General features: G+C 34.6%; 1 protein-coding gene across 1 annotated transcript in view; it reads left to right on the top strand.

Moving 5' to 3' along the window:
• LOC115708720 (MLO-like protein 3) overlaps positions 1-23,992 on the top strand; it is a 50,170-nt gene that overhangs the window by 22,574 nt on the left and 3,604 nt on the right. The window contains exons 10-14 of the mRNA XM_030636719.2: positions 3,645-3,685; positions 3,813-3,989; positions 4,115-4,150; positions 20,107-20,174; positions 20,734-20,794. Of these exons, the coding sequence (XP_030492579.1) occupies positions 3,645-3,685; positions 3,813-3,989; positions 4,115-4,150; positions 20,107-20,174; positions 20,734-20,794 (383 nt within the window). The remainder of the gene's footprint in view (positions 1-3,644; positions 3,686-3,812; positions 3,990-4,114; positions 4,151-20,106; positions 20,175-20,733; positions 20,795-23,992) is intronic.

Genomic DNA, 23,992 nt, shown 5'->3' on the forward strand with positions numbered 1-23,992 from the left:
TCAAAGCTTCTAATAATAAGGGGAAATGTGAAGCTCCGATTGCTAGCCTTAGGCTAACACACGAAGCGCGGGATGAACACCAAGACATACACCACGACTCTCAACTAGTCGTAGGTAATGTCTTAGGTGAATACGCAACTTAAAGGAAAAAAGATTATGGCCTATTTGAGCTAGATTCAAGACTTGTTAAGTTTGCTCAAAGGTTGTACTTAAAGACAAGTCCCCAAAAAAGATGCAATGGCCGATGCACTCGCTCGACTGGCTAGCAATGCCTTGGTAAGCAAGGCAAACTTTGTACTTGCTTAGTTCCTTAAAGAGCTAAGCATCTCTATTTCAAAAGAAATAGACATGTTGGATAACCATCAAGTATGGATGATACCCACAACAACATATCTTCAAATAAATACCTTGCAAGAAAGCATGGATAAGGGGGATAGTTGTTGAGTGTCTAATCCTGGACAACGTAACGCACATACGTGGTATCCCAATACAAGGTATAAGATGTGTTACGAAGTAAGAAGCTTAACTGCTATTGATAGGAATGCATAAAGGCTATCGACAATTATGCCGAGGGCAAAGCCAACTGAGTATAGATAGGATCCAACTGCAACATCAACCTAGCCTCCAAAAGGCTAGTCGACCATGGCCTCAACAACCTAGCTAACCATTGGCTCAACACCCTGGCCAGCCACTACCTCCATAGGTTGACCAACCATACCCTCATCAAACTGGCTAGGCGATGCTCCCTCAATGTGGCTGGCTACCTAGATACTCTAGCTAGCCTTATCTGCCAACAATCTACTCTCATGCTCTTTTGGTCTACTATGTCCAAGAAGTAAACCACATCATGCCAGTAGAATCCCTTGGTGAAAGGTAAAAAGGAGGAGACCAAGCCAACTTAAAGGAGCATGTCTTGGAGCAAAAAGTTGCTAGTACTTCAACAAACATGTCAAGAAGAGGAAATTCTTCATAAGATACTTATTGCTCTAAAGAATCATCTTGATAACAAAGATCCTACAGCAAGCATATTTGGACAAAACTGAAAAGGTTTGCACCAAGTTTCTAGATTATAAGAAAAGGTGCATACAAGCCTAGGGAGTACAATCAGAACTTGGGGTTGGCTCCTCTACAAAAATATTGGAATGGAAAACATCTCGGTAAGTACTCTCACTAGCAAATTTGTACTCTTCAATAGTGGTTCCTCTAACATTTCACCGTGCAGGAATTCAGAAAAGAGCTAGTACCGATCGCTCTTCAATGATGGCCTACCATCACTCTACAGTGATGACCTTTGCACGGTAAGCCCTGTAAAGGTAGCCAAATATAAAAGAGCTAGTACCCATCACTTTTTAGCATGGCCTCCCATCGCTCTACAGCGATGGCCTTTGCCTAACATGTCAAGCAGGGGTAGCCAAAATGTGATTTTAAAAGCAAACATTAAGATATAAGCTTTTGTTACACATAAGACCAATTATGTCTAAAGCACATGCTAAAAAGACTAACTTCTTAAAGTTATTCTTTTTCGGTTCCACATGCGTACACCCAGTAGCACCCCCATGAAAATTCCTAGGCAAGGTTTATGAAACTTGGTGACCAACAGATCGTAAGTCTATGTGCTCACTTAGGGGCACCCACACTATACAATGCATTGAACTAGCACAGAGAACTTATGCAAACAAATTTTAATTCTTAGTATAAACTAGTAAACGTGCCTCTAACTCATGTGCATACATACTTCTGCTTGGCATAAAGAAAAATAAATCTTGATACTTACATGTCAAGGTAATAAGAAGATAGCCAGGACGATCATATGTCTATAGTAAAAGGCTTTAAGGCTAAACAATTATAATGTTCAAAAATAGGGTGCCTATAGGACAAAAGAAAGAATATGAAAGCCTTAAGGCCAAATATGAATAAAAAATTAGTTCAAATGCATAAGGTTAATGCCTTGTGAGAACCGTACATCTAAAAAAGAACCAGACAGAGTTCCTATAGGAACCACGTACCGGGCTAAATCTGTAAGGCAAGATAGAGTTCCTAGCTGGTTCCAAGCCAAAAGGCATAGTTCCTTGCAGGTTCCAAGCCATACACAAGACTCTGGTCAACCGTACTCAAGGGTACTTGCCAGATATTGTCATTGTACAAGGCTGGTGTATCAATGAAGTACAATTTTAGGTATAACAACTTCAACAAATATTGAGTCTTAAGTTGAGGATTTGACTATAATAGACTCATCATTAAGGTTCATACAGAGTTTCTAAGGGAACCACGTCAGAGACTAAGGATGTATATGCCTGCAAGGCCATGACAAGATTTTTGTCAATGTCAAAACAGGACAAAAAACTAGCTACCCGCTTTGTCCCAAGACCCAGGCATGAACCGACCAGCTTTCTTTGGTGAAACCCTAGAACTGGCCAACCCCCATGGAAAAACCCTAGGCCTGGCCAAGTCTCAAACAAGACCCCTAGGACTGACCAAGGTTAGTCTCAAATCAAAATGCGTGTTTTTCAAAACTCAAACGTGTTCTTCATCACTCTAAGAGTTAAGAATCAGAACAAAGGCAATAATTGAATCTTTTTCATTAGAAAATCACGCATTATGCATTCTAATATTATCATGCAAATCAAAATACAAAAAAGACTACAATCTAATGTAAAAATCAGTAAGCTTCTAAAAGCTTAAAAAGCTTGAAACTTATCAATGGTAGACTCAAAAAAGGGATGTCGAAGAAAAGAAGATGAGGCATATATGGAGGGTGGAGACAAAAGATCTAAAAGCATGCCATGCGAAAAGCTAATACTTGGCTAGACAAGGCTGCTTGATAGAGGTTACTACGGGCAAGATGAAAGCTAAAAAGTCCCTATCTGGCCAAATGTTTGAACAAGGACTTAAAGGAAATGTCACCCCAAATTTTTTCCTCCTGTCGTGGCATGTCTATGTAAGCATAGACTGAGGACGTGTGGAATACAACCTTTTCAATAGTAGGACAAAGTCTCCTGACAAGGCATGATAAAACCATCAAGCAACAAGCAAAAGGAGTTAAGCAAGCCTTCAGGAAGATGCACAACCATGTGTGGCTGGAAAAAGAGATTACATCGGCCAACCAGGAGATGCTTGTATGGTCGGCTAGGCTTTGAGCACAAGCTAGCTGACCAAAGGGTGACTGTCAAAACCAAAAAAGGGCATGTTTGATCAAGAAAGCCTAGCCTTTGGGGGAAAGTTGTACAAATTCTATCCCAGGATCTCTCTCTTTTATACCTGGGATTTGCCTACTGATTCTCATATTATAATCTTAAGAGAGCCACGTTAGAATCAACAACTCTTATGCTTTGAGTGGTATTATCTCTGGTATTAATATAACCAAAAGGGAAGTAGGTCGTTACCCGTTAACTAAAGGGGCTGAACCTCTATAAAATATTGTGCCTCTCATACTTTTTTGTTTTGATGGTGTACATGTGGTAGCATCAATAATAAATATGAATTCTGTGTTGGTTGACCAAATCTAAGATTAACAAATTTATACCACAAGCTTTTTCTCTCTTCAAAAGATCATAACTCCATGCATTAACCATTATCCTTATTACATGTATTAATACATAAAATATACTAAGGAAACTAAATGGTATCAATTTTGTTTTGTATAGGATGGCATGTATATAGCTGGTTGTCCTATGTTCCAATATTGGTAAGTAAATTAATAATTTAAAGTTAAATTATTGTTTAAACTCAATAAATTTTATTTACACTTTTATAATTTCTTTTGTTATTATTTTCATAAATTAATTATTAATAGGTTTTAATATATATGTCAGATTGTGCTCGTTCTAGGAACCAAACTTGAAGTAATTGTAGCAAGAATGGCTCTTCAAATGAAAGAGCAAAACAATAATGTTATAATTGGAGCCCCTCTAGTTAAACCAAATGATAATCTATTTTGGTTCGGGAAGCCAAAATTCGTCTTAACACTTCTGCATTATACTCTGTTCGTGGTAATTAATCATTATATGATATATTTGTTAAAAAAACAATATATATTTAATTTTGAATTTCTATATATCTCCACAAAATAATATTGTTCTAAACTGATCAACCTTTTTTTTTGTTCATATTTTAGAATGCATTCGAGCTCGCTTTCTTCATTTGGGTTTCTGTAAGACTATCTTGTTCTCTAATTTAAATTTAATTAAATATATATAGCATTTTTTAAAAGGCGTTACTCATTTAAGTTACTTTAGATTAAACACTTTGAGAAATGTATTTTCTTGATAAAAGTGGGCATTGATAAAAATATTTATTACTATAGTGGAGAAAAAATATAAATTGTATTAGAATAGAAATTGTTATTAGTGGTTCCGGCAAGGAACACGTGGATTCCAAATAAAAGTTTAAAGCTCGTCAGTGAGCCCAAAATAACATGAATTGGGCCAAGTCTATTTGTTATCTAGCATTCTGGGAGAACAGCCGTACGACATGCTAGATGAGCTTCTGTCAAGCCTAATTAACATACAGAAGAATGTGAACCCTGTGTGTCTGATAGAGGTTCATAGTGTGTACCCGGAAGTCAATCTCAGTTTCCCTTTTACTTTTCTACAAAAAATACGAGCTCTTCTCCTAAGATCGTGGGCAGAGAATAATATCTTGTCTAAAAAGGGAAAGTAAAATAATTTAAGATCAAATAATTAATATCACATTAATCAAAGACACGGTGGAACAACTATCACCATGATTAAATCTCCACATCAGCAGACACGTATCATCTCATGGGTTGGGCTTCACCAGATAAGCCCAAATCTGTGTATTATCTGTAAACTCCCCATTAGAGGAAAATAGTAAATAAGTACGACCTCTATTAGTCTACTAATATATATTGAATCCTTCATGCTAAGGATTAGAAATTCTTGACTTACATGCTCAAGAAGAGAACATAGTGCTCATACTTATTGTAATCCCTTAGGCATTTATAGCCTATCTAATAATTATACTTACTGTAATCCCTTAGTTGGACTTAGGCTTATTAACTTTGTCAACTTCACCCGAACCCAGTCTGGTCTTCACTACAATGACCATAAAAAGGGTGATGTTGATCCCAATGCTAAGACGAGAGATGCAGAAGATCCAACTGAGGCGACCAGTCACCACAAGAAGGATCAAATTGACAAGGATACTATTCCTCAAGATCCAATGAATGAAGAAAGTGAATCAAAGGAAATTATTTCTACTGATCATGAAGATAAACATCAAAATATGCATGTTGATGATGACGCTGAAAAGGAAGACGATCTAGATGAGTCATATTTTGTGGTCATTATGGCCAGAAAGTTGAAAGAAACTGAAGATAAATTGCCATTGCAAGAGAAATTCTCTTTGTCCATGCATTTCAAAATGGAAAGAATCGAGTCTGTAATAAAAGCAATAACTACTGCAAGCAAAGCTTATCATGCTGCTTCAAAAGATAACACTACAGGGAAAGTTAATCTCAAAAATCCTAAAACCTACGATCCTCATAAGGACAAAGGGAAAGGAAAAGTAGGCAAAACTTCAAAGAAGGCTGCCCAAACTAAAGAACAAAGGGAATCCAAATCTGTCAGCCAACCTCAAAAGCAAAAGAAAGGAACCCATGCTTCAGGGATAGGTAACCAAACTAATTCTAGAAGCAGAATTGCGCAGAATTGCAATAATTTTGTTAATCTAAGTGATGATGTTGAAGAAGTGCATCCCTCACCACATGACAAAAGTTTGAGTCTTTCAACGAATGATCTGCGAGCAAGGCTGAATCTGAAAGGAGAAAAGGCTAAAACTGAAAAGCTAGACCTCACAGAGACGACTGAAGAAACCACATCAACGATTGTATTCACAGAAGAGAATCGCCAGAGACTACAACTCAACGTTTAGAGCATAAGATTGAAGAGTTAGCAAAGCTCACAAGAAAGATCTCTCAGAAGCAAAATGAAACTGTGTCTAACATGGAGGAAGAGGATACAAAGCCATGTGTGAAAATAATCATAGACACTTAGTTATTGGAGCATTTCAAAAGGCCTTAGATGGAATTGTACGAAGAAATAACGGACTCCAGGGACCATCCATCCATGTACAGCCGAATGATGCATGTCGAAAAAGCTATAAATGATGCAAAGCGCCAATGTTTTTCATTAACCTTGTCAAAATTCGTGGAAGAATGGTGGAAAAGGTTATCTTTAGGTTCAATTTGTAATTGGAAGAATTTACAGACAATGTCAAAAAAATAATTCATAGCAGTAAAGGATTTTGACTTGGAAGTTAGTTCATTGATGAACATTAAACAACAATAAGGATAAAGCCTTAAGAACTACATCCAGCGCATGATGAATACAACTATAAAGACAAAGGTTAATGATGATATGAAGATGGTGGCTTTGACATCACTAATAGCTACTGGATCCTTGCTATGGGGAGAACTTTAAAGGAAAATGGCAAATTCTTTATTTGACTTCTTATCTAGAGCCTAATAATTCATAAACTTAGAAGATTCCTATGCCCAAGCTTATGGAGCACTTCCAACACCTACAACAACTGCTCAAACTTTGTAGATGACTTCTTTGGCTATCTTTCGTTTGGCAACCACATTTACAACTCCCACAGTTTAAGGACCAAGTATTTCCGTGCAACCAGCTACAAAAATGAGTTTTTTAACTTTGGAGCAACACCAACTAGATACAGTGTTGTTCCTAGACAAAAAAAAAAAAAAACAAACAAATGGATGTTCAAGAGTAAGACACGAGTCATTCCCAAAGCAAAAGAGGTTATAAACCACCAAGCCAAAAAGAGTCTACAAAGAAAGGGAAAACATAAGTATCTAGATACTCTGAGCATACCAGGGTAGTTGATACTCACGAGAATGTTTACAAGACCTCTTGTAATATGGTTTATTATAAAAGACCTCCACCTATGTACAAAGGATTAGATGGCCACATGGAAACCATATATGGAGGCCCACACATTGTTGTAAGCACTATAAATGCACAAAAGAGATAATTGAAAGAGCTGGAACAGGATGACACATGCAATCTATTATAGTCACCTATGCAACCTCCTTGGATGATGAATCTCCCAATATCATTCATAGAAGACGATGCCAAGATGTGCACTTTCCACACAACAATCCACTGATGATAAAAACTCAAATTACAAACAAGAGACTGTCTAAAGTTCTCGTAGATAACGGAAGCTCAATAAAAATTCTCTTCAAAGAAGCTTTTAAATCCACAGGCTTGTGGAAACAAACCTAACATCTTGTCCAGTTCAGCTCCAAGGCTTCAATGGAGATATAATTCAGCCAATAGGAAAAATACAACTTCCAATTAAACCTAATGGAGCTATTTATAGAAGCAATACAATCTTAGCCTTTAAATACTGCACTTTCATGGTAGTGGACTGCCCAAAAACCTACAATGTCCTCTTATGGTGACCTATTTTAATTGGTTTTGGAGTTGTTACTTTAGTCTACAACATGTTCCTAAAATTCTCTAGTGATACGAGAAGCATTGGAACGATTAGGTGTAAATAAAAAAGTTCCAGGATCTTTTACAATGTCTCGACTAGAACTGTCTTAATTGTGTGAGTAAAAAACCTAGATAAATCAAGAACATCCAGTCAACCAGCACATGGGGTACTCCAGGAAGAAGATGAGTTAGACTCGGTTGTAGTGGTGGAATGAATAATTGAACCTATGGACGAGATAGAATAAGTACGCATCAACAATGAAGGTCCCACCAAAGTCATTAAAGTGGGAGAGAATCTACCTCCAACTGTTAGAGAGAAAGTCATCTCTACAGTAAGAGAAAATAGTGATGTGTGAGTATGGAGCCATTCTTACATGACTGGAATCATCCCTCATATGAATTTTCATGCTCTAAATACAGATCCCATGGTGAAGCTAGTTTGTGTGAAGAGAAGACTGTTCGATCAAGGTTTCACGGAAGTAGTGAAGACAGAAGTAGACAAGCTAACTAATATAGAGCTCCTTTGAGAAGCTTTATATCCAGTTTGGCATGCCAATCCAGTGTTGGTTCCAAATCCAAATGAAACTTGGAAGATGTACATACACTTCATAAATCTAACATAAAGCTTGCCCAGAAGATTACTTCCCACTTCCTTAAATAAATAAGATAGTTGATACAACTTCAAGATATGAACTTTTAAGCTTCATAGATTCATACTCCTGCTACAATAAGATTGAGATGCATGCAGCTAATCAAGAACACACTAGTTTCCAAACTGACAAAGGCACTTATTTTTACATGGTTATGCCTTTTTGATTTAATAACGCTGGAGCCGCATATTAGCATATAGTCAACAAAATGTTTCAAGACATCTTGGAGAAGAATATGGAGGTCTACATCGACAATATTTTGGTAAATTCGAAGGCTTCCATGAGCCATAGCAAAAATCTAAAGGAAGCTTTCTCCATTATCTAAAAATATGGAATGAAGTTAAACCCAAAGAAATAAACTTTTGGAGTATCCTTAGGAAAATTTCTGGGTTTTATTGTCAGTTCCAGAGGAATCGAAGCGAATCTAGGAAAGATCAAATCTCTTCTAGATATGCCATCACCCTAAAAGAACAAGGATGTCCAAAGTCTAACTAGAACAATTGCAGCACTCGACAGGTTTATTTCCAAATCAATGAAAAATGGTATCTTGCTCTTTAATGACCTCCATGGAAACAACAACTTTGAATGGACAACCGAGTGTGAAGATGCCATCTAGAAACTTAAAGATCATTTGACCAAAGATCCAATATTGTCCAAGCCATTCGAGGGGGAGCCATTATTTTCATACCTTGCAGTGTCAGATCATGCCATAAGTGTCGTCTTAGTGTGAGAAGAAGGAAGGGTAAAACTTCTAGATATTATGTAAGCAAAAGATTGCTAGGGGTAGAGTCCATATATCGAGTGATTAAAAAGCTTTCGAATTTATTATTAAATTCTTCACAGAACTTAAGACCGTACTTCAAGCCCATGCGATCAAGGTACTAACAAATCATCCTCTCCTCCAAGTATTGCAAAAGCCAGAAACATTTTGAAGACTCTTGGAATGGGAAATGTAGTTAAGCGAGTTTGACATTCAATATCAGCCTAAGACTCTCAATCAAAGGTCAAGCCTTGGAGGATTTATTATGGAGGGTACAGGGATGAACAAAAACCCTAAAGAACCCATCCTTGAGTTAGAAGTGTGGAAGATTTATGTAGATGGAGCATAATACAAGAAAGCTTCTTGAGTTAGAATCAATATTATTTCTCTACAAAAACATCAACTTCAAAGTGCACTTTGAGTTTGATGAAGTACAAGATGAGGCAATGATAGATGCCTTACAATTAGCTAAAGAAGTTAGAGCCCAGAACATTGAGCTCTATAGTGATTCATAATTGGTAGTCAACCAAGTTTCCAGAGAGTACCAAACTAAAGGGGAAAAGACTGTTAATTACGTAACAAAATCTTCACAGCTATTGTAATATTTTAAGCATCATTACGTCAAGCAAATCCCCAGGTATCAAAATGCCTTTGCTGATATGGTAGCAAAGTTAGCAACATATCTAGAGATAGAAAAATAAGGATTAGTGCCCATCACACATCTATCCATTCCAAGGACAGAAACATTGGAGGTAATGGTAATTGATCATTCAACTTCCTGGATGGCCCAAATCAAGATGTACATGGAATCTGGTACACTTCAAAATGACAGAGCAACTTCACAGATGATTTTATATTAAGCCCCAAGGTATGTGCTCATGGATGGAAGGCTATATAGAAGAGGATTGTTAATGCCATACTTGATATGTATAGATGGAACTGAGATAAGCAATGCCATGCACAAAATAAATGAAGGATTTAGTGGAGATCATACATCTCGACCCAGTTTGTCCAAGAAGATTATTTGTCAAGGATACTTTTGGCCCACCATGAAGAAATATTGTATTAAATATGTTCAGAAATATGAGCAATGTCAGTGTTATTTGAAAAATCCTAGAGATATGCCAATATAGATAACCCTAAACAGTTCGTGGCCTTTTGCTATTTGGGAAATCATTTTAGTAGGATCACTTCAAACTGAAAAGGAGGATTCAAAATCTCTATCGTCGTTGTTGACTACTTCACCAAGTGGGTGGAAGAGGAGCCTACGAACACGGTAACATCAAAGAAGGACTTGGATTTTGTCATCAAAAATATTATTTGTTGTTATGGTTTCTACACAAAATTGAGTTTAATAACGGAAAAAATATTTGAAAGTGATCACTTCAATAAATTTTATGTCAAGCACAAAATTAACAAAAGTTTTTTAGTTGTGGCTAGACCACAAGCAATTGGACAAGTGTAAGCCATAAACAAGATCCTGAACAACGTTGAAGAAGAAGCTTCAATCTTCTAAAGCACACTGTCCAAAAGAGCTTCTAAGGGTTCTCTGGGCATACAGAATAATAGAAAGAACCTCAACATGACAGACTCCATATTCAATGGTTTGTGGGTGCAAAGTAGTGATCCTAGTAGAAACCATAGTATCTGCCCACAGGAGGGAAATTTATGACGTAACTCAAAATTATACATGACTCTAGGAATATTTTGACCTAATTGAAGTACTTTCAGAGTAATCAGAAGTTCAACTCAAGATGTACCAAGGAAAAGCCGCTAAGCATTTTAATTCCAAGTTGAAAAATCGAAAGTTTGAACTTGGTGATTTGGATATGAGAGGAGTATTTCTAGCCTCTCGGGAGCCAGGAGTGGGACTCCTTGGAAAAATCTAGGAAGGGCCATATGAAATTTAAGATAAAATAGGTGATGACACATACCTCCTAAAAATATTTGATGGCTCACAAATTCCAAGAGCATGGAACTCGGACCACCTGCGCCGATACTATCTATAAACTGGGGTTGGTCGCTTCCTTTTCTTTTATCTGCATTTTATTTTATGATTTATTTCAAGGTATGCTTTAGGGTAGGAACCTTTTAAATAAAAACAAAAGAAATTTTTCCGCCATATTATAATTTTCCATGTAAGTCTTGTAATAAGTGACCATGACTCCATACTCTTAATCTCTTGGGGGTAGCATATCTGATATTTCTCCAAAAATTATTAACATTAAGTATGGGAGTAGAAAGTACTGCCTAAAATCGGAGCCTCAAGGAACAAGAAGTAAACAACTACCTTACCATATTTTCCAAGTTAATAAGTTTACTAAGTCCATTCAGATTGTCCAAAAGAAGTTCAAGCTTCAATACAGATTAACCTGGGTTAATTAAAACTAAAAATCCAGGCTTCAAAATAAATTAATTACTAAACTTTTTCTTAAAAGAAAATTATCAATTTCAATGGTTTAGGCCGTTGGAACCATGTACCATGGAATTATAAAATAGTTGTGAAAAGTAAAATAATGTCTAAGCATAAAGTTGAAATCTTATGGTTCGGGTCTTTGGAACCAGAACCTTAGGGAATGTTGAAGCAAAACTAACTTAGAAAAATTAAATACATTCGATGTGCATCAAATATCTAGTGAGTTAATTGCCAAACAAAAATGCTAAATTGTTTGCATAAATAAGTCATACGGCAAGGGTACCAATATTGTCTCCGCACTAACAAAAAGGAGGACCCTCATCTTCCAAAGTAAAGATAAAACAAAAAAAGTGTTGACAAGTGTTATCTTATTGCTGAGCTGGATTGACTGCTTGCTAAATTGAGTCAGACTAGTTTATAAATGGAGCATTAGTGGTTGGAACATTTTCTAAAGTTGGAACCTCACTAGCTGGATTAGTCTGTGAGGAGGGAAGAGAAGATCCTTTTAGGACCACATCCTCTGGTAGAATATCTTCAACATTGTTTTCAAAAATATCATTGGCAGCTTGTTAAGTAGCTTCAACTTCTAGGATTTGGGGAAGTAGTTGTACTCTGTCATCTTTATCCAATATAACCAGCAGGTCCTTATTCATTTTCCAAAGATGGAAAAAGGTCACAACCAGAGACTTCTTCAAATCCTCTTGGTTCTCCATCTCTATGAGGCACATTTCTACTCAAGACCGTCTATTCAGAATTTTTTGTCGTAAGCTTGAGGTCTTGATGGTGCTTCAGTTGCTTCTCCAAGTTGACTGATGCAATGATTTTCTTGTTAACAGCTTCACTTTGAGTGTTGTAGTCTTGAGAAGTAATGTTCAACTTTTGCTCCACATCTTTGACGTTCTTCTAAGCATCAATAAGATTTTCCTCAAATCCAGAGACAAGTGAACTTGCATGATTGCAGGATTCTTTATATCTATCTGCACGAATCTTCTCCTATTTGGAAGAAGCTTTATAACTAGAAACCGTGTCATTTATAGAATCCTCAACCCTTTGTTTGACTATAGCGTCACCTCAAAATTTATCATAATTCAAAGCTTTGAGTGGCTTTTCTCTCAATTGCTCATAATTATCACATTAAGCTTTTAGGGCTTTAGCCTCATAGGTCAACTTGTTCACCTAGGAAAAGCACTTCTTCACTATTAGACTAATCTAAAAGAGAAAGTACAGAAGAATTAGACGTATATAGAAAGGCGTGAAAGATATAGCTCAAGCAAAATTTAGCATGCTTATAGCAACACTGTGGCTTTTGAGAGTGTCTACCATGAAGATTGAATTTTCACTTGCCACTTATAGCAAACTTATGAGTACATAACCTGGTACATGTAGCAACATTTAGGTCCAATAAGTCTACTATAAATAGAACTAGATCTGAACCTACAGTGGCCAGAGCCTCTAAGCAACCACCTAACAGTTAAAAATAGTAGGAAGTGGGTCGTTCAATTTGGAAGCATCAAAAAATTAGGCACTCCACCTAGTTGAAAGAAAGGATGCTTTTTTCCTCATTTCTTCATATTCGAAGTCGAATCTCTTGAGGTAAAACTTATTTGATGCATCCATATGAGCAGACACCTCTTTCGACAATAAGGAAGCACAAACTGACAAAACAATATTAGAAGGAGGAAGTGGTAGAAGACTCATCTTATCTCTAGGCAATTGGGAAGAAGGAGCATGAATAGATTGTGATGGCGGAGGCTAAGAGTTGGTAATCTCTTTTCATGAACGAGTGCTCTGCCTATGTGGTATATCCCTTCTGTGAGCGTCAGTTCGTCTTCTTTGGAGGATTCCAAACTATATTTCCAAGAAACAGTAGGTTGTTGAAGTTTATCCTTAGCTTCAGCACTTGATCTTTTGCGATCTCTGCCCAGTTCAAAGCAAACTCTCTTTCTCTGTGTAAATACAAGTCAATAATTGTCATCATCCTCTTCATTGTGCACATCAATTGTCCTATTCTAAAGAAGAACACTAGCCAAAGAAGTTTCAATTTCTCTTCCCAAAGAAGAAGAATCTACTGCACTGGAAGTGGTTAAAGGATAGGAAACAACTGTTGAAGCTGGAACCTTATGCACAGTCGACTGGCCTTTGGCCAGAAGTGATTGCTTCTTAGCTCTAGGGTCAGAAGACTGTAAAGCCTTCCTTTTACAACAAACACCTTTGGGAAGGTCCCTGACCTCGTCTGATCTTTGAGAGATGGTAGTAAAAATCTTTTCTACCAGGCCATTTGGAGTGTAAGTGGTTGCTCTGTAAAAAATAAAACGAATTCAAAAAATAAGCATTGAAGCATTAGAACAATATGAATAAAAGTAGTACATGAGTGAGATTCAAACAAATTATTTTAGCATATTTGGGGTTCCCTCTAGATAATTGGCAATATCTTCTCTGTGTTAGAGACTTTCATATTGGAAGAACCTTGGATACAACATCTTGCTAAAATTATCTACCCAGACATCATGTGCTAGTGGAATAAATTTTTTTGGACTCTTGACGATGTTGTCTACTCTATCTATATAATCATTGATAGGATATCTATGACGATCTAAGTGAAAGAAGTAAGGGTCAAACTCGCCTTGGTTGAAATAGTCTAACTTCACCAAAGATAGAGCCCTAACAAGACAAAATTGGGTCTTACAACTTTCGAAAGTACTTGCTCCAAGAGTACCTTCATTACAGACACTATCTTTAAAGAGAATAATGGAGAGCTCTTCAACCTCACTTAACTTTCTAGAAATTAGATATACCAATCTGCCAACTACCTTTTATAAGCTTTAACAGCCTTCAAGGCCTCTTCAACGATGATAACTGCAATGGTTTCCTTCAATTTTGTAGGATTGCCATGGAGAAGATCTCTTATAAGATCCTTCACAGTCAGAGCATCTATGCTCTTATGAGAAGCTAACAAAGAAGCCTCCTGGAGGTTCTTGGTGGTTACAAGTTGTCCAACTTGTAACTCTTATACTATTAAAAAGTGGTAGAAAGATCACCTCGTCCACAACTCTAGAGGTAAAGGGGACCGAGGGATAGAGCCTGGAGAGAATAAAAAGCCAGAATAAGTTCAATACTCAAAGTGAGAAGAGAACAAAGAGAAATAAAAAAATTCAGGTAAACTGCTACACTTACTTACGATATTTAAATTGAGACAGAGAGTTGGAACTCTCGTTTGTGGAAAGTCGAAGGTGTAAAACTAGTAGTTCCAGATGTCGTATGTGTAATTCATAACAATAATGGGGCACACAAAGTCTTTGGAATGCCTCTTTAACCTATAAAAGCTGACCTTCTCCTTGTGGTTCCTCATATTCTGGGCTTGGATTTTGGAGAAGTACAAAATCTCCTTTCGAGTAGGAACTTGTTTCTTCTTCTAGAAGCACAAAATGTACCATCTGGTAAGCAGATGATATACACTTGTTGAATGGAGCAGTATGGAGCCACTTCGGCTACTGTGGAGAATTTCAAGTAGCACCTTAAACAAAGATGGGTACCCGGTTCCACATGTCCCCAACTCCATATACCGAAGCCTCCCTCGGCAAACTAGCTAGGCTTCTCTCCTCAGATAAACATTTTATTCCAGAATAGATCTGGAACACTTTTAAGCCCTCTTTGCGTCTCATACTTTTGGAGGTTTCCATAAGTTCAGACCTAATTAGTATATTGATTCATCTCCCAAGAAGATGAATTCAATACCAACTTTGGTGTAGCAGTCTATTCCATCACAATAACTAGCTACTTCTTCCACTTCTACTTCTTCTCGCAAAACTTGTCTAGGCATGATGGATTCTAAAAAAATACCAAGCAGCTAGCTGCCTAGACCAACAATGATAATAAGGGCACAGGGGAATCCTCCCCCATAACTTCTCGGAAAGGTCCCCACCGAATTCATTATCAAGAAATAATATTCTCAAAAGAGCAATTGTTTTAGATAGTGAATTGGGAACTACAAAAAGTTAAAGATAAGAAAACTCACACACTATCAAGAACCATAAAGGTATTCTAGTATTTCAACAACAAAATAGACTTTTCCCATAACAATAAAACAAAAGACCTAACTCCTACTTGTTCCTAAAGCTATTCAAAATAGTATCCAGAATATTTTACATCTATCAACAATAATATTCCAATCATAAGCCTAAAGTCATAATTCCCAAACAAGAAGTAAATCACACATAGTTCCTATATCTTGAACATGCAAAATGGTTCTTGAAATCAAAAAGGAAAAAATTTACCTGGTGAAGAATTAGGCGATAATTCTGGACTTGAGTAGAAATATGGACTGGGAGAGCACACGCTAACATTGAAAGATGGTCGTAGAGAAATTCCCTTTATAGTAGGATCTTCAAGACGATCAAGCCTTTCTGCACTGGCGTTGGCATGATCGATGAGGGAATCAATCTAAGAATTGATATCCAGATTTGTAATTTATTCTGGTGATAGAGTCGTAATCATTAGGGAGGAGCGTCTTGAAATTCTTTTGCCCTAATTTGAAGAAGAAGGTGAAGGCAATAATCAATGTCTTGCTCTAGAGTTTTAATTCATGATTTTTACCCTCAATGATTCTTGGTTTGAAACGAGAAAAATTGAAAGATTCAGTAAAAATAGTAAAAGTTGGCATTAAGAGCTATTTATACCATCAAAGAATAATCTACGTGAAGCTAGGATCAACGACCTAATTTCATATTCCAAAAACACAGAACAGATCCAATGTCATAGAAGCCCATCCATCAGGCATTTAATCTTGTAGCTAGAATCAAGGTATATAAATGATGATATTGTCCTCGAGAATCGCACTAAAGTAAACAGTTGCCACATTCAATTGATTTGATATGCACACTTTGTCAAGCGAATAGATGCTTCGCCAGCTAGTAAGATAACTCCACACAAGACTTTAAGTTCGAAAAATTGAAAGATGTCTCCCATTCATAGAAAGTATTAGAATTTATAAAGGTTTCACTTTTAGCATCCACCTGTCCACATCTATAGACTGAAGCAAGACTCTGCAGTCCAAAACATTCGAGAAGCTTGGGGGGTAAATGTTATCCGTGTTTCTGGCAAGGGACACGTGGATTCTTATTAGAAGTTTAAAGCTCATAAGTGGGCCCAAGGTTACATAAACTTGGTCGAGTCCAATTGTTATCTAGCCCTCCAAGAGAACAATTGCACGCCTCGCCAAATGAGCTTACGTTAATGCTCAGCATACGAAAGAATGTTAAGTCCGTGTAGCTGGAAGATGTTCTCAGTGTATATTCAGAAGTCAATCCTAGTTCCTCATTTACTGCTCTGCACAGAATATCTTATCTGAAAAGGGAAACTAAATTAATCAAAGATCAAATAATTAATGTCAGATTAATTATCCACAATCAATGGACAAAGTATGAATATCTATCACCTTGATTAGATTTGCACATTTGCATACAAGTATTACTTCATGGATTGAGCTTCACAAAATAAGAAAAAATTTAAATATTATATGTGAACTCCCCATTAGAGGAAAAGGGTAACTATGTATGACATCTATTACTTTATAAATACATATTGAATCCTTCATGTAAAGAGTTGGAATTTCTTGACTTACATGCTCAAGAAGAGAATAGAGTGCTCATACTCATTGTAATTCCTTAGGTTTTTCTAGCATATCTAATAATAATACTGACTTGTAGACTAAGCCTTATTAATGTCTTAATCACGTAAAAACTCTGAGTGTCTTCTTCATTTATCGATATTTTAATTGTAGTTTTTTAGCTCTATTGTTAAATAATTAGTTCGCGGAATTTCCCACTAAACAAAAATAAATATGAACAATAAAAATTTTTATGAGAATAGATATAAAAATTTATGTAAAGATAAACGAAATATAATTAATAAGGTTAAAAATAAAATATATATTATGGAAAAACTAAAAAAGAAATAAATTTATAATTGGAAAATTGAAAAAATACGAATCATATAGGGTCCATGTTCCTTTGCCTCTCTACATAACACTGTATATCTAGGGAAATTTGATTTTCTATGCTTAGAAAATCAAAAAATTTGATTTCTAAACCAATAATTAAAACCCTAAAAAAACTATACCTTTTTTTTCAAAACCCCAAAAATACCCCCAAACTAAAACTATCTCTCTTTCTCTCTCTATCTAGCCGGTCCCAATAATCCCACACCCCAGGTCCGATGGTCGGACCATGGGGTCCGATGGGGTCCGACCAATCGGACCCATCGGACCCCAAGGTCCGACCATCGGACCTCTCTCTTCCCCTCTCTCTCAAATCGCAGGAAAAAAAAAAATTAAAGCCGGTCGGACCTTCTGGTCCGATGGGTCCGACCATCGGACCCGAAGGTCCGACCATCGGACCCTTTCTTCCTCTCTCTCCAAAATCGCAGAAAAAAAAAAAAAAATTCAAAGGTCCGATGGTCGGACCTTGGGGGTCCGATGGGTCCGACCATCGGACCCCCAAGGTCCGACCATCGGACCTTTGTCTTCTTCCCTCTCTCAAATCGCAGGAAAAAAAAAAAAAGTTTCAGAGAAAATCGCAGGAAGTGGGTGGGGGCGGTCAAGAGTGGGTGGGTGCGATCTAGGGTGGGTGGGTGCGGTCTACCGTCGGTGGGTGGGTGCGGTCTACCGTGGGTGCGGTGGTTCACCGTGGGTGGTGGTCGATCGGCGTTTTGGGTGGAACGCCGGAGGTGGATCGGTTGGATTTGGTGCTTTCTTAGTTGGGTTTCGGGTGGGATTGCTTTGAGAGAGAAAGGAGGAAGAGAGAGATGGTTGAGAATAATGAGAGGGGTATTTTTGGGGTTTTGAAAAAAAAGGTATAGTTTTTTTAGGGTTTTAATTATTGGTTTAGAAATCAAATTTTTTGATTTTCTAAGCATAGAAAATCAAATTTCCCTATATCTATATATTAAATTATTTTTAGTCCCAACAAAAAATATAACAAAATTAATTTCATACACCATGTTATAATACAAAATATTCTATTTTTAAAAATGTTTTTTTTTTTTGACATTGGGATGGGAGATTTAATGTTGAAATCTCTTCTTTATAAGGAGAAGTGTAACTAAAATTGTATTAATATTTTGTTAAAAAAATACATTAATAATTTTAAATAATAATGATATATAATAATTACTTTCTTCCTTTTCTTTGTGTAGTTTTAATTTAATCAAATATATCTTTGTGTATAATTTTTTATAAAATTAGTTTTGATCCAAAAAATATGACTAAATTTTATCATCATATCAATATCAATATAATTGCAAAGTTCTTTTAAAAAAAATGTTATAATTACAAAAAGGTTCGTAGCTAAATCTATATATTAATATAAAGGAAAGCACACAAGGATATAGGTGGCTTTGTATAATTTTTTCTTCATATTTTTATAATTTTTTGAGAGTACCATGTTAATGTACCAAGAAAATATGATTATTCAACTAAGTTTACTTTTTATAATAATCCCACATTGTTTAGAAAGTACAGTGGAACATTACATATACACTATAAATAAATTTTTTCTCATAGCATTTTAATTTGTCCCAAAATATGTATTTTCTTACATGAGTAATTGATTAAATTAATATTATTCAATTAATCAATTATATTTTTTTTTTTTAATTTGACCCAAAATATGTATTTTTCTCCTTGACTAATTGATTAAATTAGTTTATTCATTTAATTAGTTATAATTTTTTTTTTTAAAAAAATTATCTATTCTATAATCTATTACAATAATATACATTTTATATTTTATATAAAAATAAAATATATTTTTCATCTTATTTTGTAATTTATTAATATAAAGGAAAGCACACAAGAGTGTAGGTGACTTTCTATAATTTTTTCTTCATATTTTTGTAATTTTTTAGAGTACCGTGTTAATGTACTAAGAAAACATGATTATTCAATTTATTTTTTAGTAATAATCCCATATTATTTAAAAAGTATAGTGGGACATTACATATACACTATAAATAAATTTTTTCTCATGCCATTTTAATTTATCACAAAATATATATTTGAACATGAAACGGTTCTTCTTTTTCAGTGTAAGTGTAGCATCACTAACTTATGTCTATGACCACAAAGTGTATTTGTTATTTCTACTATTTTTAATATTTATCACAAAGTATCATCTTTATATATTTTAAAAATAATATGTTTTTAATTTCAATACTACTACTTACACATATAAAAATACTATATTTTAAATCATATCACCCAACAAGTATAATATATTTATATAATACATTATAGTAAAAGTTGCACAACACCGCGTGAAGCGCGGCTTAGTTTCCTAATTAATTATAAAAGAAAGCTTTATTATTACATTTATTTAGTAGTGTTAGAGTTAGTTCCACATTGTTAATGTGTGGAAAGGTAATAAAATATATATGATGAATGAGCCGCTCCATTGTCAATTACTTTTGAGATGGAATCTTATTTATCTTATCTTAAATTCTAATATGGTATCAGAAATATGATCCGTTGTGAGTCTAAAATGCCACTAGTTCAAAAGATAAGCCGTAAAAAGAGCCATATGTGTGCTAATTTCAATATTGGAGTCTTGGACTTATTTTAAAATTTACAAATTTACCAATTGGTTTTGAAATAAAACTTTATTCATCTAATCTCAAATTATAATAAATAAGGCTGTGATTATGTACATTAATTATAAGTATTCAGTATTATATAATACATATTTATATATATATATATATGTTGATCATGATATTATATAAATTATTCTCTTTGTGTATGATTATCAGATCCAGTTTGGAGTAGACTCGTGCTACCATGTGCACAACGCGATTCTTGTCACAAGAGTTGTATTAGCGTAAGTAGTACTACTACCTTATGCTCCTAAATATACAATTTAAATATAGAAATATTGGGTAAATAATGATATAATATCAAAAGTTTTAACTATGTAAAAAGTATAAATTTAATGATTTTTTAATATTTAATATTTGTAAAATTATATATATTTTTTTAATTTTATCAATATTGATTCAATTTTTAATTTAATAATAAAAAAATTTGGAATTAAATAATGTTACATGTTTCGGTCTAAACTCAATAATTTAAAATCTTAATTGTTTATGTTCTGTAAGAAAATAACAGTATTTGTACTTCCCAAACTAAAAAAAAAGTTATAATTTCACAAATATTAAGTACTTATGCTACTAAAAGAATTATTATGTTTCTATTGTTTACAAATTCAAAATTTTAAGTACTGACACTACTATTTATTCTTAAATATATTAAAATGGTTTAGTGAAATATTTATAATATAGTTTAAACTAAAAATTAGTTCTGATATTTTATTATTTTGTTTTTGAAATTAAGTTTTGAAATTTTTTTAAATAATAATTAATATATATTTACTTATACAGGGTGACTGTCCAGATCGTTTGCAGCTACTTCACTCTTCCTCTGTATGCACTCGTTACACAGGTAATGACCATATATAGTTACATTTTGGGAACAAAGTGCTATTAATTTCTACACACTTCAATCGTAATCATATATTATACATTGATAGCCAATACTATAACACTTACACAAAGAATAGATACCTCATTTATACTAATGTTTTGTATTATCCAGATCCATAAAACATAAATAAACACATTATATAAAAGAAAATATTTTTTTTTAAAAAAAAAACTTGGTGAAAACTATTTAAAATAGTCAATTTCGCGTGTACGTATATAATAATGAAACAAGATTCAAAATTTGTATTTGTGTTTTTATTTTAGAATTCAGCTCATTTATATTGCGGAGTAATTTGCGACATAACTCACATAAATATTTAGTTTATTGCAACTATCTCCTAATTTTTAAATTTTGATAGTAAAACTCCAAAAATTCGTAATCTGTTAGCAGTTGAAGATTTTCATCAATTTTTGGGTATTAAGTGTCATGTTAGAATGTTCACGTGTATACAGTGTACTCATGACATAATTTAATTAGTCCACATAAATAATTATTTAAAAAAAATTAAATATTAAAAAAATAATTTGAAATTAGGAAAAAAAAATAAATTTTGGAATAAATAAAATATAAAACATAATTAAATTAAAAATTGAAACAAAAAACCCTAATTTTGAAATCTAAAAACTATAAACCCTAATTCCCTCTCAGTTGATGGAAATTATTTTACCAAGATCTAGATTCACTAATAAGTATGTTTTATTAACATCCTAGTATGAATTTCTAAAATAATGAAATAAACACATATAAAGTTTAAGAAACCTTACATTGGGTGCAACATAATATAATGACTCATTCCGTTCAGATCTCTAGCCCTTGATTCCTTTCTGTAGCAGAGCATTATCAAGATCTGAACCTGGATCTCTTTCTCTCCTTGATCCCAAATCTTTTTCTTGTTGATTGGATTCTTCAGTCTTACACACTATGATTGAGATACCACTTGATGTGTGTGGGCACTCACTCTATCACTAATGGCTGAAATTATTTAGTCTAAAGAAAGGCTTAGTGTTTCGAATTGAAGAAGAAAGAAGAAGGAAGAGGTCTTATCTAGGTTTTTAGCTTTGGAGGCATTAGTTGGATAATGAGACCATAGCCTTCCTTTTTATATTATTCTTCAATAGGGTTAGGGTTGAATTATATGGATTAAGAAAGAATAAAATATTGGGCAAAAATTCAACCTTGGCCGTAAAAGATAGTGGATCAATCTCTAATTACAATTTTGCTATTTTATTTCAACCACTTATTCTTCTTTTCAATAATACCATATTTTCCAATTCAAACCTATAAATGCCAAAACTATTTATTTAATAATTAAAATAACTATCAAGTAAAATTGTCATTTATAATATTTATTAATTAGACTCCGTAAAGTCTCTTAATTAACAAGTAAACACAAAAACACTATTTCTTCACAATCAAGCCATAACATAGTGAAAAAATTCATAAACTAGACATAGTCTAATTTTAGAATTATAACTGATTAACTAAAATCAATTAATTGAGTCTTACAAGCAGTTTGTCTCAACAAGTATGGGGACCATGGGCCTATATAACCGAGCTTCCAATAAGCTGATTTAGAATTCACCAAGTAAATTCACTGTCTTATTAATTCCTTGTTGCATCCACGCATAGAACTTGGAATTGCACTCTCAGTCATATAGAACGCTCTATATGTTCCACGATATACATACGCTATTAATTATCCATTGTTATAATCCCAATAATCAATGATCCTCTATAGATGATTTACATTGCATAGGGATAAAATTACCGTTACACCCTTTCAATATATTTTATCCTAAAACACTTAGCCAACTATAAATGATATTTTAGTGAAATAATATAATCACTAAAATGAGATCTCAATTATTTATCTCTATTTAGCAACCTCGAAGGAAATCATCGTTTCACTTCTAAGTACCTATAGAAGCTATAGATTCCATATCTATGATTAGCGCTCCCACTCAATTGTACTACCATGTTCCCAAAATGTACGTATCACCCTGAACAAAAAGTAGGCTTAACTAACAAATCAAAGAACACGAATAACACTCTTGAGATCGAACCTAATCATGTCAGGAGTAAGATCATTTGATCTAGGATCAACTAGGTGATATTGTATTGAATAGATATTACTGTAAAATTATCATATCTAATCAAAGTTCAATATCGGTCCCTTCCAATGTATGCTCCATACATCCAATACTGGTAAACTTTGCCAATGCCCTGGAAAGGACATAACACTTATCCAAGGTGTAAGTAAACCTATTGCTGATTATCATGCCAGTCTAAACCCAGTGAACTGACAAATCAGGGAATTAAACTTTTGAACATATGATCATGATTATATTCCACTGTGCTGACAACACTATAATCATGAACAAATACATATCATGTAATCATGAAATAAATCATGTGAACCATGCAACATAAATTAATTAGTAAAACTAATTATATTGAAATGGATTTTATTTAGGGCACAGAACCCAACATCAGTAGCATCTCCCACTCTCTCCCTCTGTTCATTATCGCACAGCAACAACCCATTCTCTGACCACCCCATGGCCAAACCACCATCTGAATAATCCCCACTACCCAAAAACCCCAACCCAATTCCTTTCTCTTTCTCGTTTCTATTTCTTTCTTTCTCTCTTTGCGTTTAGCTAGGCCTAATGACAGAGAGTTGTCTCCGTCCATCCACGGAAAAAATGGGAGTCATGAATGGCTTTCTGAGCTGTTCGATGACTGAAGAAGCCCCAGGTGGAGAGGGTGGTCATTTTTAGAATTTCGCCATGTTTTCCAGCAAGAGAAGGAGCAGTGGAGGCATTACGCGAGAAGGCTTCAGATCTGGGTTGGATGAACGTGATAATTTTTTCGGATCTGGGGTTCTCAAATTTAGTTTATTATTTTGTTTGTTTTGTTCCTTTTTGTGTGTATGTGTGATTTAGGTATTCAAAATAGGGCATGGTAGTGGCGTTGCTGAGTAGTGTTGGGTGGTGGTTGTGGATGGTACGATAGTTTGGAGGTAGTGGTGGTTTCGGTGGATTGGTGGTGGTAAATGTCGATCATATGAAGAACATGAAGAAGAAGGAAAATGAAAATAATGAAGAAAAAAATTTTGTTGGAATGAAAAAAAATATTTTACTTTGAATTTTTAAA

The sequence above is a fragment of the Cannabis sativa genome, chromosome 3, assembly GCF_029168945.1.
Source record: "Cannabis sativa cultivar Pink pepper isolate KNU-18-1 chromosome 3, ASM2916894v1, whole genome shotgun sequence".
NCBI lineage: Eukaryota > Viridiplantae > Streptophyta > Magnoliopsida > Rosales > Cannabaceae > Cannabis > Cannabis sativa.